We start from the raw sequence: 16,531 nt of genomic DNA, 5'->3' as shown, positions 1-16,531 counted from the left end.
GACGCTCCGCCCCACCCCGACAGCTAATAAGAAGAGGCTGCGCAGGAGGCGGGGCTGCGCTTCCCTTGTGCCTGTCAATTCCGCTTCTGGGTCTCACGCTCCGCCTTCTTTTGCCTCGATTGCTTCCTCCAATGGGCTCCCTCGACCCCCGAAGTAGGCGGGCCTTGGAGGGAGGAGGCGGGGCGGATAGTGATGGGCGGAGCAGACTAGTGAGGGTCTTAGGGGCCCGAAAGAAAGTCCATTCTCCCGCCGGGGACGGATCGCTCTCTACGTCAGTGTAGCCAGCGCCGCGTCGGGAGCGAGCTCGGACCAGAGCCGACTTGCGTCAGTGCCGAGCGCGCGCATCGCTGCCAGCTCTGGGGCCCCGGCAGGGCTGGGAAATGGTGGAGCGGGCGGAGGCAGGGGCGACCGAGTGTTGAGGGGAACCTGCGGACTCGGCCGAGATGGGATCGGGCGCGGGCTCGCCCTCTGGGACCCTCTGCTTCCTGTGGCTGCTCTTGTTCGGCTTGGTGAGCCCAGCCCTCGGTGGGGCTCGGTCAGGTGGGTGTCCGCCCCCAGGACCCTTTGGGATTCGGGTTTCCTAGGGCTGGGATGCTCGGAGTTACCCCGTGGTGCCTGGGAGTGGAGGGGCCTGGCCTGGGGACTGAACCCGGAGTCGGAGGCGGAGCCGCTCAGCTGTGTGTGGACAGTGCTCGGACCCGAGGCTCGGGGTCTGGCGCCCCAAATTCTTCTCGGCACTGTTCTCGGGTCTGGTTCCTCGTCCTCGGTCTCATGCTGGGCAGAGCCTTTTGCGGCGCGCCCCACCCCCATCTCGCGCAAGGCTGGGGCCCCCAGACCCTCTCGGGGCGACTCTGGGTGCGACCCTGACCTCGGGGACTCGGCTGAGAGCCTTGGAGGCTGGGTGCGAGCGGAGGTTTTGAGAAGTGCTTTGAGAAATGGAGCTTGCTCTTGCTTGTACAGTCAGTGTCACTGGGAAGCAGACCGGGAGATGGAACTTTTGCTCCAGGTTATCATGATTTGAAATTTTGATGTTCATTTTATTAGCGGAGTCACCACTAGGTACACAGAGCTAAATTTAGCGATGGAATGGGGGGGGGTTCTTATTTTTTTCTTGGGCCATTTTGTTGTTGTAGTAAGAATACTTTTTTGGAAACGAAGTGCTACATTTCTATAGCCAAACGGTCTTTTATCTTCTTTTTTATTGGGTTGGTAATATCTGAAATACGGACAAATAATCCCTGCTCTGCTTAACTCACAGGATTATAGTGAGAATTAGATCATTTATGTGAAATCGTTTTTGACTTGTGAAACTAACCTTGAATATATAACGTATTTGTATTGGAGATGCCCGAACATAGTGGAAACAAATCGCCAACACACTAGCTTCTTTCTGGAAACACCTTCTTTCTTTATTTTGGCTCGTGTTAAATTATTGTTTGCACGGTTGTGTTTTCTTTATCAGCCATACAGTATGATGGAGAATGGGGGTTTCTACTAAATCTTTATCTTGAGAGTTGTTCAAAGGTGAAGATTTCAGGGCAGGACTAAATTTAAATTTTTTCTTATGTTTGGTTTATTCTTTTTCAATTAGGTAAATTTGCCCCATTGCAGGAATTTTGAAACTCTAAATGCTGAAACTTTATTGAATGGGAAGCTACCCAATCTTTTATGGTTGAGACTTTTTTTGCTGTAGTATTCTATATGGTTAACATTTACCAACATTTAAGGGGAAGTAGGTTAAACATCTGGAGTTTTAGTAATCCATGATTCTGTCTGTTTATTGCATACCCGCATATAGATGGATGGAATATCCTTATGTTTTCTAACAGCAGCTTTAACAGTTTATGGCCAGTCCCTCACTGAAGCATGTGTATGCTTTCAAAATTTAGTCAGCGTTTATCAAACGCCTATAAACACCAAGCTTAATGCTTGTGGAGGGGCAGGAGGTGACCAAATGTGCTGAGTCTATCTGAGGGATATAGGGGAAGGTTTTATCGAGAAAGTGATATTTGAACTGATCTATATAGGTGAATGTTCAAGGAAAGGAGTAGGAATTCTTTCTAAGCAGAAGGGTTTTTGCAAGAGTATGGAGAGGTATGAGGACACGACTAGTTAGGGAATTATGAGAATGTCACCAGGCAGTCTACATGAAAGGGAGGCACGGAAAAAACCAAGGTAGGTTGGTACCAGCTGGGGAGAGTCTTCTTGTGATGTGCTGTGGGGTTTGGACTTTACCCTGGAGGAAGTTCTTTGGGCAGGATGGTTTTTAAGTAGGGATGTGACATAACTAGATTTGCGATTAATATAACTGGCTACACAGTGGAGGACAGAATATAGGAGGGAGGGACTGGAGGCTGGGAGAGAGCAGTTAAGAGGTTTTTGTACTAGTGTGCAATGAGTCAACTCATGTTTCCCTACGGGAATGTTCTTCCAAAATCAGCTGACCGAATTTTTGCAATACAGGATGTTTAAAGCAGCACTGAAACCTTTTTTGCTAATGAAAGAGGAATTTGCTTACTCAGTAAGTACCACCTACACATCCAGTTACATTAGGAGTTAAATAGGTTTTGTAGGATTTTTTTTTTTTTTTTTTTACCATTTATAACATTGTGTCGATGAGGAAATGCAGTGTAAATTCTCAAAAGCTGACACAGTAAACTATATATTTTTTTAAACTGGGGATGACAAAGGTACCTTTGTATCACTGTGAACAATAACAAAGGGAATCAGGCAGGTATGAAACCTCATCTGATTTCTTTTAAGATAGTGATCATGATGTGCAGACCTAGAATTTTTTTTTTTCAAGACTAGAATTCTAGAAGAAATGAGATTTAAGGCTTACTCATGGTGAATCACTATAAGATGAACTACATGGTAAGAACTTAGGTCTGTACTAATTTTGTTTTTAGGTGCCTGTGAATTATTTGAATTTGGTATGTTTGTTCTGAATAGGAGAATGTAGTCTCCTATATAAATAAAAAGATAATTTGAGTTTCAGACTTTTATGTAAAAAACTAAAACATTTATAATTAAAATATGCACAGAACAAGTTGCTGGGTTCCAAGACAGTTTTCCAAACACACTTTAAATTTTACCTTACCGGGAATTCCTTGGCGGTCTAGTGGTTAGGACTCCATGCTTTCACTGCCGGGGGGTGCAGGTTCGATCCCTGGTGGGGGAACTAAGATCCTGTAAGCTGAGTGGCGAGGCCAAATTTAAATAAATAAATAAATAATTTTTACCTTACCAAAGTTGACTTTATATGTGTGTGTGTGTGTGTGTGTGTGTGTATATATATATATATATATTTTTAATCCTATTTTATGGTAGAATCCCCCCAAAGATGCAAGCTTTAAGTAACTGGAAGCATTTTCTTGGAATAGCCACAAGCTCAAATATATGACATAGATAGCCTCATGATATTTCTTTTTTTTCTTTGATGCCTAGTATATAGCAGAGTCTTGGAGTTATGCCACCTTTGTGTCAGAACTATGGGACTGCCGCATAAGTAAATCTGGTCCTCTAGGTATCTCAGTAACTAACCTCCCAACCACCCTGCCTTTGAATGGGGCCAACATGGACCGAATTAAAGTTGAATTGCACTTTGAATTGTATAGTCTTGTTCATATATTATTTGTAGTTTATTTTTCATTTTGTGAAAGTGTTATTTCAGTCAAATCGTTTTCCCCAAAGTGATCATGTGTCGGGTACTGCTTGAATCACGCCCTTTAAGAATGAGTTAGGGAACCTGAGAAGTTCACTTATAAATACTTTGGTCAGTTTTTAAATATGCAGTTGTTTTCGTATCGGTTTATGTTGATTTTAACGTAAGAATTAGAGTATTTCAGCTTATAATAAGTAAAAATGATGTCACCGCCAAACATTTGTCATACTGTAGGACAAAACCCATTCCCATACATGGGAAATGCTTCTTTCCCTTTGACACATTTTCCTTTTAATGAGATTTTTTTATGGCTTAACTCATTTTTGGAAGGTGCCCCCTACCCATTCCTTTAGTAGCCCCTAAGAACTCTCATACAAGTAGAGCCTGGGAGAGCCTGTTCCCCATCTATTGACACATTGGCTGCTTCAGAGGGGAGGGTAAGCAGTCAATGGCAGAGTAATACAGTGAAATGTGGCATTGCATTAACATGACAAATGTGTGGGCCGTGAGGATTTGTGGAAAATTGATACGAAAGATGCTAATCATAAAAAATAAAGCTTATTTTAGGTTGTACATGATAATTTGCAATTATGAGATCTATGTATGTATAGCTGTAAAGATCAAAAGAGGTCATTTACTCAATACATTTGTTGAATATCTACTGTACCAGTGCAGGAAATAGGGGATGAGTAAGGTACCGTCCTTTGTTTCAAGAAACTTAAATTCCTTGGTAGAGGAATTAAAATTCTTTAGGGCATTAAATCTTATAAATGGTGAGCGTTTTTCCCAGAGGGCCACTTACAAACAAACAGTAGCAAAAGCCCTGTTTCTTTTTAAATGTAAAAAAAAAATTGTAATGGAAAAAATGTCAGAATGTAGGACATAACAGTGGAAATTATAATTATGTTTGAAGATAGCTATTAATATATAATATATGTTTACTTGGCACTGACCTTGTGAATGGAATGGAAATATATGGCTCAAAATAACAGCAATTTATGGATCTAATTGCAATTTCTCTTCAAGAAATAACTCAGACAACAGAATTATCTTCTTCATCTTGTATGTGAAACCCAGGTTTATTTTCTATAGTGAAAGTACTTAAGGGTGGCTCTTTGTTTACACAGTAGGCGGGAAGGAAAGGAGAAAAGCCCTTGGCTGAGGGTTTACATTTGTTTCCTTTGCAATTAGGTAGAATTCTTTTAACTGATATCCGTCTACATTTGTAACTGAGGAAGGGCTTCTGTGTCCAGGGCACAGAAAGCCAAACTCTGACAGCGGGTGTTTGCAGCAAAGTAAGGGTATGTTGCAGGGCGCCAAGCAAGGGAGTGGAAGACAAGTCTCAGATCCACTCCAGCTTGGCTTTTTGAGTGAAGTGTGTGTGTGTGTTTTTTTTTTTTTTTTTAAAGGGGAAGAACAGGGGCTTCCCTGGTGGCGCAGTGGTTGAGAGTCCGCCTGCCAATGCGGGGGACATGGGTTCGAGCCCTGGTCCCGGAAGATCCCACATGCCACGGAGCAGCTGGGCCCGTGAGCCACAATTACTGAGCCTGCGCGTCTGGAGCCTGTGCTCCGCAACAAGAGAGGCCGCGATAGTGAGAGGCCCGCGCACTGCGATGAAGAGTGGCCCCCACTTGCCACAACTGGAGAAAGCCCTCGCACAGAAACGAAGACCAAACACAGCCATAAATAAATATAAATAAATAAAATAAAATTTAAAAAAAAAAAAAAAAGAACAATTTCAAAAAAAAAAAAAAAAGGGGAAGAACAAAGATGCTGGGATTAATCATCATCTTCTGACATTTCTTAATCCTGGTTTTGGGAGTCAGAATGCCTCTGGTTTGCATTCTCTGGCCAGGTGGTCCATGGCTGGGGGCCTATGAGGGCATCTTGCCCTGGAGAAGCAACCTGAGTTTGTACGTGAATGATAGTAGTATCTACAACAGCAGTTTTAGGCACATAATGATGTTATCAACAACGGCAATCTTTGTCATCTGACTCTGGTTGATTAGTGTTCAGTTAGCTCAGGATTGAGGTCAGACGGGGCAAGAAAGGGGATAAAGTTTTGAATAGAGAGATTAATCATAAACTCAGTAAGGGGACTCATTTTTAGGGGGACTCAGTTTCTCAGATGCTATTACAAAACATGTATTTAGACTTCCTCCAAAACACAGTACGTAAAAATATCTAAGGAGTTAAAGGAAGAAAGAAGGGCAACTAACACCTTTTTCTTTCTTTTACTAAGTTTAAGACACTTTAAGTTTCATGTTTCAACTCTTACTTATTTTTTAATACATTTATTTATTATTTTATTTATTTATTTTTGGCTGTGTTGGGTCTTCGTTGCTGTGCGCGGGCTTTCTCTAGTTGCGGCGAGCGGGAGCTACTCTTCATTGCTGTGCGCGGCATTCTCACTGCGGTGGCTTCTCTTGTTGCGGAGCACAGGCTCTACGCACGCGGGCTTCAGTAGTTGTGGTGCGTGGGCTTGGTAGTTGTGGCTCTCAGGCCCTAGAGCTCAGGTTCAGAAGTTGTGGCGCACGGGCTTAGCTGCTCCGTGGCGTGTGGGATCTTCCCGGACGAGGGCTGGAACCCGTCTCCTGCATGGGCAGGCGGATTCTTAACCACTGCACCACCAGGGAAGCCCTCAACTCTTATTTTTATCTCTGGCTCATGTTTTCTAGTAATGTGACTTTTGACGGTGTGCATCAAATTCTGTCAAGTTCTGATAAAATAGTTTGTATTTTCCATGGAGCTGATTGTATTAAGATTTTAGTTTTCATTGTGAACTCTATACCAGTGGTTTTCAGGGGGGGTGATTTTGCCCCCAGAAGGCATCTGGAAGATATTTTTAGTTGTCACACTGGTGGTGCCTCTGGCCAGTGGTGGGTAGAGGTCAGGGATGATCCTAACTATCCTACATTGCACAGAAAAACACCCACAGCAAAGAATTTTCTGGCCTCAAATGTCAATAGTGCTGAGGCTGAAGCTTTATAGTACAAATAATGTTGATGCACGTCCTTTATAGTGACGTGGGAAACTTGATCTTTAGATTCCCATGAGAAAGTGCTACTATTTGGAATTAAAAACAAAAAATAAAAGGAATTTGGGGAAAATCTATGCAAGGTATGAACGGGAAAAAGAATAAAAATAAGCCAGGACTAGGGATGAAGGAATGTTGAAAAAAATACAGGAAGAAGGCGTTTCATACAACCAGTGTATATTGTTTTTCAATGACATAAGCAAAATATGTGCATTTCTTATGATGTTTTGGAACTCCTATGGCGTTCAGAAAGTGGATCCTTGGATTTTAAAACCAAGAAGTCAGTATCAGAATAACAGCTCTTATATGTAAATAGAAGTTATTTTGGGGTGGTATAATTTTGAAAGCCTTTAAAAAATAAATGATTAGTTTTTATATTTTGTTCAAAACAAGAATTGTGCATTAAAATGGAAGAAAGGATAGAATGTGTCTTATATTCCTTTATTGGACTTTCATTCTTCTCTAACAATCTTGGTAAAAGAGCCATAGCTTCAGTCTTGGCCTGAAACTAGCTATGTGACCTTATAAAGTCACTTAACATGTTTCAAAATGAGAGCTCTTTAAATATGTGCCTGCTCATTTGTAGTTGTCTTTTCTGAGGCATTTCTTTTTCTCTGTGATGTTTGCTTCTGAGTTGTGATGAAAAGATTTCAGTTTAGTTACATATTGTTTAGCTTCTAGTATAACAGTTGCCTGAGCCTATTAACATTTTATCCCTGCCTGTAAGGATTTACTTAAGAAATCTTTTATTTTGAAATAATTATAGAATCATAGGAAGTTGCATATAGTAATCTTTTATTTATTTATTTATTATATTTATTTTTGGCTGTGTTGGGTCTTCATTTCTGTGCGAGGGCTTCCTCTAGTTGCGGCAAGCGGGGGCCACTCTTCATCGCGGTGCGCGGGCCTCTTCACTATCTCGGCCTCTCTCGTTGCGGAGCACAGGCTCCAGACGCGCAGGCTCAGTAGTTGTGGCTCACGGGCCCAGTTGCTCCGCGACATGTGGGATCTTCCCAGACCAGGGCTCGAACCCGCGTCCCCTGCATTAGCAGGCAGATTCTCAACCACTGCGCCACCAGGGAAGCCCCGGACGTTGCATATAAATTGCACAGGATGATCGACTTTTTTTTTTATCATATAAATGCACAGGATGATCGACTTCCCAGTTTTAAAGCATTTATTCCTGCCATCTGTTCCTGCCGTTACTTCTAGAGTGACTGTCTTAGTAGTTGAACAAATTACCATGATCTAAAAGAAAAATATTAAGGATAATACTGAAATTTGTGTTTTTAGGAATTTGAGCAAACTGAAGGTCTTTGAAAGGTTTATTCTGGGTGAGGAAATAGTCCGGTACCTCAGTTAATTTAGGATGAAGGATATTTCTACTTAGTGATTTGAAGCCTGCTTCTATCAAGGCCATGGATTTCTTTTGACACGGCTCCCATTTGGCAACTCCAAATATCTGAAGGATATTTTATCATAGTATGTCATAAGTATGCCTTAGATCAGCCAGCCCCTGGTTGCTTTTGTGAGTATTGGAGTCTATTTCTGGTATTTTTATGTAATGACGTGAAGCCCCATTTAGATGGTATGTTATGCCTAATTATTAAGATTTAAGGGGTTGACGGGTAAAGAGTTTGCAGAGTGTTAGTATGACATGTTGTACTGAATGAGATATAATTTATATTTTCCTGTTTACATTGTATCTTTAAAAATTCCAAACTAGACAAGGTTATAGACATTTTTATGTACAGTGTTAGCTTGTGGAAGGTTAGGTGAACATGCTTCATTTTAATCTGCATTTGAGAAATCTGAGAGGCATAAGGCAATTAAGGAGTGAATGAACATAAGTTTGGATCCAAAGGAGAGGAGAGAGCGGGAGTGAGAAGGTATCATAGTCTGGATGCGATGTTAATGAGGCTGATGGGAAGACAGGAGGTGTTGAGATAGTAGATAATCAGCACTTTAAATAGTTTGTGCTTTTCTTTTTTAGTTGAAGAAACACTCCTTTTTCCCCCTTTTAATTTCAATGGTAATTTGGGGTTTCAAAATACTCATTATAAAAACAAATTCAAACAATACGGACGTGCATGAGTACAGGAAATAAAGCCTGAGTCCTTATCTCATTACTCTCTGGTTCTATTCCATCGTGGTAGCCACTTTAAACAAGTTTGGTACATTTACTTATGATACTTACATGTTTGTTTATGACACATCTTATAGTCTCATATATATGATATATGTTGTAATTGTAACGTTTCATAGACACTGTAAATAATACAGAGCTTATAAAGTGAAAAGTCTCTCCTCTCATCCCACTCCCTATAGATAACTACTTAAAAAATAATTATCTTACTATCAAAAATTTTAAACATACACAACAGTAGAGAGAAGAGTAATGAACTCCTCTGTACCCATTACCCAGTTTTAATATAGTTTCATATGTATCTCGTCCCTCAAACGCACACTGGATTATTTTGATGCGAATCCTGGATGTCATGTCATGTTGCCCTTGAATATTCAGAATGAATCTCTATGACATAAGGACTTTTAAAGAAAACATCACCCACAATATGCCTATTACACTTTAAAAAATTAATACTAATTCCTCAAGATCATCACATATGTATACAGTGTTAAAATTTCCCTGGTTGTCTTAGAATTTTTTTTTTTTCTGTTGATTTATTTTAATTAGGATCCAGATAGGTCCAGATATTGCTTGTGGTTATATGGCTCTTTTAATTTATAATGGTCCCCTCTTCCTCCTTTTCATGACATTTATTTGTTCAAGAAATTCTACTTAATGAATTTATTTCCTAAATTGATCCCCACTGAGTAGAAGCTGTGAATCTGTTCTTCCCTCAGTGTTTCTGTTTGTGTATGCCATTCTCAAGCCTCCTCATAACAAATGTGGTTTTGGTATATGGAGATATATAGAGATCGAGATTTTTCATCCGTGGTCCTTAGATGGTGACCATCTACTTCGTCAAGTTCTCTGAACAAACTGACATGCCATCATCGGCAGTTATGCTGGAGGAAGAAGAGATGTGTTGGTTGTATTGAGAGACTGTATCAGATGCCAACATGGGGTGTGCCTTCCTAAGGGATTTGAATGGGCCATTTTAATTATACCCAAATTTTGCTTAAGTGATGACTTTACTTTTTTTCCAGTTATCTTATTTTTTAAATAATATATGATTAGTTAATACCTTTGATAATTTCAGAAATACAAAATGGAAACCTAACAATAAAACTTTGTATTTATACATAAATCCTGCTTGACTGCTTCAATGCAATGAACCAAAATGGCTTTCTGCTCATTGTTTTATTTACTTATTTATTTTCATTTTAATTTTTTTAGGTAGATTTACTTATTTTTTTTTCAATGAAGTATAGTTGATTTACAATATTGTATTGGTTTCAAGTATACAGCAAAGTGATTCAGTTTTTTATATATATATATATTTTTCAGATTATTTTCCATTATAGATTATTATAAGATATTGAATATAGTTCCCTGTGCTATACAGTAGGTCCTTGGTTTTTTTTTTTTTTAATTTTATTGGATTATAGTTGATCTACAATGTTGTGTGAGTTTCAGTTGTACAGCAAAGTGATTCAGTTATGCATATACATATATTCATTCTTTTTCAGGTTCTTTTCAGTAGGTCCCTGTTGTTTATCTGTTTTACATATAGTGGTGTGTATCTGTGAATCCCACACTCCTAGTTTACCCCTCTCCCCTCTCAAGTGATGAGTTTAGAACCCAGGCCCCACTCAGACGTGACGCCACTGTGTGGTGAGCTGTACAGGATTGGAATTGGGAGGAAGTCTTGCATGATGGTTCTGAGTACTTCATTTTTAATACATTTAATCTATTCAGCTTTTTAGGACAGATTAGTGGCAGTAATTTCATTGGAGATAATTGCTACATTGTTAGGTATGTATTTATTAGAGTTAATCCATCAGGCATTAAAAGTAACTTTTCCCTCTTATTGTCCTTTTGACTGTTTCGTAAGTATCCCCGTACCATCTCGGGATGTCATTCATGTTGGGTGAGGGTGGGAAAAGAGACAGGAGTGAACGGTGCCAGGTTCTAGATGCCTTCCCTCCATTTCCTGACCGGAGCAGTTTTTTCCTTCTGTTTATGCCTTAAGATTTCTTTTCAGACAAGGGATTAGGGTTTATAGCTAAAAATTGTTTGAAAATGATTGCTGTGTATATACTGTTTGGATAAAGGCTGACATCCTTTTTTAAGAAATACATTTCTTCCCCCTCATACTTATCTAGTATATTGCTATTTTCCTATAAAACTTTGTATAAAGCTATATATATTTTAGTGTGGGAACATCAGATGATTTTTCTATGAATTGAACATTCAGCTTTTGATTTCCATTGTATTTTAGGACATGTAGTTTTTCAGGTTCAGTTGTTATATAATGTTTGTTATTCCCTTTTCTGTAGGCTTTCAACAGACCTCCCATCTCTCTTCTTATGAAATAATAACTCCTTGGAGATTAACTAGAGAAAGAAGAGAAGCCCCTAGGCCCTACTCAGAGCAGGTAAGTTATCTCTTGAGAAATATATATGTATTTAAATTTCACTTTTTTTAAGACAAGCGTGTTATTTTCAGGAGTGATTGGTTCAGTGAGTAATGTCAGCCAGTGATTATGGCACTGGTGTCCATTGGATATTATTCTAGTAAAGTGACATACTGATCCTTAGTAGCTTTTTTTTTTTTTTAAAGACAAAATAATCAACTTGAAACATAAGAGGATGAAATAGTCAGTTAAGTAAACTTCTATGACCAGGGTAGGATGCTGGTTACATAGATTTCTGACCCTTACCTGACTGGTGATGGTTACAGTGGTCTTGTTATACGAATAAGAATTCACCTCTCTGTCACTCTGTCAATGTGTGATAGGTAGAGTACTACATGCTGTATCTTTACTGACACTGGAGAATAGTAGTGTGTTATATGCATGTATTTCATATCTGGGAATGTTTGCTCAAAAGTGAGTTTTATCTCCATATCAGAAGAAACATAATATGCTAACAGGGAAACCAGTGCACAAAAATTAATTTTATGCTATTTTTCTCTTACTGTAAAGCTCAGAAATAATATATTTGGATATCAACTGACTTTGCAAACCCTTCAACTTTATAGAAGTATAATTTAACTTTATTATAGTCTAACAGTAACAGGTGATGAAGGATAGAGAGTTTAGCTTATTACCTCTGAATTGCCGATATATTTCTAACGATAAGGCAGCTTGTCCATTGTTTAGGGACTAGGCATAGTGAAGAGAACATTGGAGTTACCATCAGGAGCTTTTAGCTTTAGCCCTCCCTCTGGGTGCTACCACGAATTGGGTAGATCATTCGTCTTCATTTACTTCTTTATAAGTAAGGAATAAATGACTCTAAGATCTCCTTCCAGTGGAACAGTTTATAATTTTTCCTTGTTTTGTTTTGAACTGGACATTCTACTCTTTGATTTTTGTTTTGCCTTTAGAGTAGAATTAATTTGTGTTTTCATTGTTATTTTTCCCCTTTTCTTCACTTAGCAGCACAGGGACGTTTTCCACTTTATCGTGTCTCTGATGACCTTTATCAACACTGCACACATAGCTACTTGGGATTGTAGTAAATGTCCTGCGTGCACCCTGATAAATATTTGGGGAAGAGGTGGAAGCACTGTTTAAGCACTGGGGATATGGCAGTGAACAAAACAGACAAACTCCATGCCCCTGTGGAGCTTCCATTCTCGTGGGAGGAGAGGAAGAGACAAATAAGCAATATAGATTAATAATAGAGATTACTTAAGATGGTAAGAAGTGCTATGGGGAAAATTAAATCAGGGAGGGGGTGGAGAATGTTGGAATTGGGGGTGAGGGTGAGGGGGTAGGAGGGTTTGTGTTTTTTAATAGGACAGCCCGGGAAGACCTTACTAAGAAGGTAACCCTGGAGCAGAGCAAAGACCAGAAGCAAGGGAATGAGCAACCCAGGCAGCTGTTTGGGGGAAGAATGTAGTATCACAAAACAATTCTCAGATCCTCAGAATTCTTCTCAGAGGAGATGACAGTGATGTTTTTACGTCCTATGTTTGTCCAAGAGCAGAAAGGATAGAAAGGCACATGCCAAAACTGTGGTGTTGGAAGGAGCTTGGTATTTTTGATGCCTCAGTGGAGAAGGAGGTAGATGGCAGAGTCCTGAGGTCCCCACACAGGATGTGGAAGCAGAACCCCGGGACCTGGATCTCGGTCTCGGCCCTAGAAGTCAGATGTTGAAGTGCCCTAGGAAAGGAGATCCTGCTGTTTCTTGGCAAAACGTTCACTTAGAGTCCAGAAACAGTAGGGAGAATAAGAGGACACTTCTGATACTATTATTATTTGTTGAGTCCCTCCATGACTGTCTTTTTTATGAGAATTATGGCAAAGTTGAATCCCCTGGTTCTAGAGATCACATTAAGTGCTTCTTGCTAATGAAACAGTGAGTCACTGGGCAAGTTATTTTAGCGTTTGAGGTAGAGAAGAGGCTCCCACAAGCTGAGGATGTGTCAGTGTAAGTTGCCTCATCACACTGTTATTTAATGTACCACTAATTAAGAAAGGAACAGAGCGCTACCAGTTAGAATGCTCTGCCTCTGTACGATGTATCCGGATTTCAAAGATGTTCACGTGAGGGGGAAAAAGTCTGTATAGAAGTGATGAAATGTGTTGAGCCATGTGAAGATATAAAATCATAAAAGGCTATTAATTTCGTCTAACCAGAACGAGGGAATATCTTTCGAAACTAAGAGGTTCATTTCATTTAAAACGAAAGGAAGACCTACTTTATACTATAGGTAATATAGGGATGGACTTAGTAAAAATAATCCCTTAAGTTATAGCTCAATTATAAATGAATTTAAGAAGAGTTTAGATAAACATGCAGGTCGTTTTCCACAGTAGTTTATTAAAGGAAGGTAGGGATGATCAGAGTATATTTTTATTATTTACGAGTATATTTAAGGTTCTTTCATAAAATAGTTCTAGTCAGTACCAAGTTATTTTCATTCAGGATGGAATTTCTGTTGTTGAAAAGTTATTTAGAAGATAGTGTTTTATTGTTCTTTTCTCCTTTGTGCATTTAGGTATCTTATGTCATTCAAGCTGAAGGAAAAGAGCATATTATTCACTTGGAAAGGAATAAGTAAGAAATTTAATTTACTTTGGCTTTTCAGTAATTTTTTTTTCAGTGCTATATGGGTATCTTTTCTAGTTAGATATTGCTTAGTAGATTGATAAAAAGGTGAGAATATTAAGAGTAGAAGTATGGAAAAAGCCATACTATTTTGCATTTCCATTGACATTAGAACAAAGGAAAATAAATCTAAATTAAAGGAAGAGAAAGTTGTATTTAAGAAAACTTTAAAATCATGATTGGCCCAAGAAACAGCTGAGCAGGGGGTAAAGAAGTCTTTAGTAGTTTTATCAGTCTGCTAGAGCTGCCACAGCAAAGTACTACAGACGTAAACAACAGACATTTATTTTCTCACAGGAATGGAAGTCCGAGATCAAGGTGCCAGCAGGGTTAGTGTCTGGTGAGGGCTCTCTTTTTGGGTTGCAGACGGCCACCTTCTGGCCAGTGCTCACGTGACCTCTTCTTGGCCTGTGTGCACAGGAAAGTGGGTGGATGGATGAGCGAGCTCTCTGGCTTCTCTTCTTGTGAGGACGCTAATCCTGTTGGCTCAGGGGCCCGCCTTATGACCTCATTTAACCATAACTTCCTTAGTGGCCATATCTCCAAATACAGCCACTCTGTGGGTTAGGGCTTCAACATAAGGATTTTGGGAGGGGGACACAAACATTCAGTTCATAGCAGTGGTCTCTCACCCCCCTTTTTAATCTCTTCTTCTCATTTTGTCATTTTCACCTGATCCCACCTCAGTAAGTCTAGTGATGTATATACATGTGCGATGTCTGGTCTGCATTCCTATGCTTGTTTTTCTTTTTCTTTTTTTTTTTTTTAACATCTTTGTTGGAGTATAATTGCTTTACAATGTTGTGTTAGTTTCTGCTGTATAACAGAGTGAATCAGCTATATGTATACATATATCCCCATAACCCCTCCCTCTTGCGTGTCCCTCCCACCATCCTTATCCCACCCCTCTAGGTGGTCACAAAGCACCGAGCTGAACTCCCTGTGCTATGCAGCTGCTTCCCACTAGCTATCTGTTTCACATTTGGTAATATATAAAAGTCCATGCCACTCTCACACTTCGTCCCAGCTTTCCCTTCCCACACCCCGTGTCCTCAAGTCCATTCTCTACGTCTGTGTCTTTATTCATGTCCTGCCCGTAGGTTCATCAGAACCATTTTTTTTTTTTTTAGATTCCGTATATATATGTATTAGCATACGGTATTTGTTTTTTGCTTTCTGACTTAACTTCACTCTGTATGATAGACTCTAGGTCCATCCACCTCACTACAAATAACTCAATTTCATTTCTTTTTATGGCTGAGTAATATTCCATTGTATATATGTGCCACATCTTCTTTATCCATTCATCTGTCGATGGACACTTAGGTTGCTTCCATGTCCTGACTATTGTAAATAGAGCTGCAATGAACATTGTGGTACATGACTCTTTTTGAATTATGGATTTCTCAGGGTATATGCCCAGTAGTGGGATTGCTGGGTCGAATGGTAGTTCTAATTTTAGTTTTTTTTAAGGAACCTCCATACTGTTCTCCATAGTGGCTCTATCAATTTACATTTCCACTAACAGTGCAAGAGCATTCCCTTTTCTCCCCAACTTCTCCAGCACTTATTGTTTGTAGATTTTTTGTTGATGGCCATTCTGACCGGTGTGAGGTGATACCTCATTGTAGTTTTGATTTGCATTTCTCTAATGATCAGTGATGTTGAGCATCCTTTCATGTGTTTGTTGGCAATCTGTATATCTTCTTTGGAGAAATGTCTATTTAGGTCTTCTGCCCATTTTAGATTGGGTTGTTTGTTTTTTTGATTGAGCTGCATGAGCTGCTTGTAAATCTTGGAGATTAATCCTTTGTCAGTTGCTTCATTTGCAAATATTTTCTTCCATTCTGAGGGTTGTCTTTTCGTCTTGTTTATGGTTTCCTTTTCTGTGCAAAAGCTTTTAAGTTTCATTAGGTCCCATTTGTTTATTTTTATTTTTATTTCCATTTCTCTAGAAGGTGGGTCAAAAAGGATCTTGCTGTGATTTATGTCATAGAGTGTTCTGCCTATGTTTTCCTCTAAGGGTTTTATAGTGTCTGGCCTTACATTTAGGTCTTTAATCCATTTTGAGTTTATTTTTTGTGTATGGTGTTAGGAAGTGTTCTAATTTCATTTTTTACATGTAGCTGTCCATTTTTCCCAGCACCACTTATTGAAGAGGCTGTCTTTTCTCCATTGTATATTCTTGCCTCCTTTATCAAAAATAAGGTGACCATATGTGCGTGGGTTTATCTCTGGGCTTTCTTTCCTGTTCCATTGATCTATATTTCTGTTTTTGTGCCGGAACCATACTGTCTTGAGTACTGTAGCTTTGTAGTATAGTCTGAAGTCAGGGAGCCTGATTTCTCTGGCTCTGTTTTTCTCTCTCAAGATTGCTTTGACTATTCGGGGTCTTTTGTGTTTCCATACAAATTGTGAAATTTTTAGTTCTAGTTCTGTGAAAAATGCCATTGGTGGTTTGATAGGGATTGCATTGAATCTGTAGATTGCTTTGGGTAGTAGAGTCATTTTCACAGTGTTGATTCTTCCAATCCAAGAACATGGTATACCTCTCCATCTGTTTGTATCATCTTTAATTTCTTTCA

At 39.5% G+C, this 16,531-nt stretch overlaps 1 protein-coding gene across 1 annotated transcript in view; it reads left to right on the top strand.

The window, feature by feature from the left end:
• The first annotated feature begins 227 nt into the window (after positions 1-227).
• Positions 228-16,531, top strand: part of ADAM9 (ADAM metallopeptidase domain 9) — a 104,984-nt gene continuing 88,680 nt past the window's right edge. Inside the window, exons 1-3 of the mRNA XM_068532078.1 lie at positions 228-540; positions 11,166-11,263; positions 13,837-13,895. Of these exons, the coding sequence (XP_068388179.1) occupies positions 444-540; positions 11,166-11,263; positions 13,837-13,895 (254 nt within the window). The 5' untranslated portion in view covers positions 228-443. The remainder of the gene's footprint in view (positions 541-11,165; positions 11,264-13,836; positions 13,896-16,531) is intronic.

The sequence above is a fragment of the Eschrichtius robustus genome, chromosome 21 (assembly GCF_028021215.1).
Source record: "Eschrichtius robustus isolate mEscRob2 chromosome 21, mEscRob2.pri, whole genome shotgun sequence".
Classification (NCBI taxonomy): domain Eukaryota; kingdom Metazoa; phylum Chordata; class Mammalia; order Artiodactyla; family Eschrichtiidae; genus Eschrichtius; species Eschrichtius robustus.
This window is presented reverse-complemented; position numbering and strand designations above follow the sequence as displayed.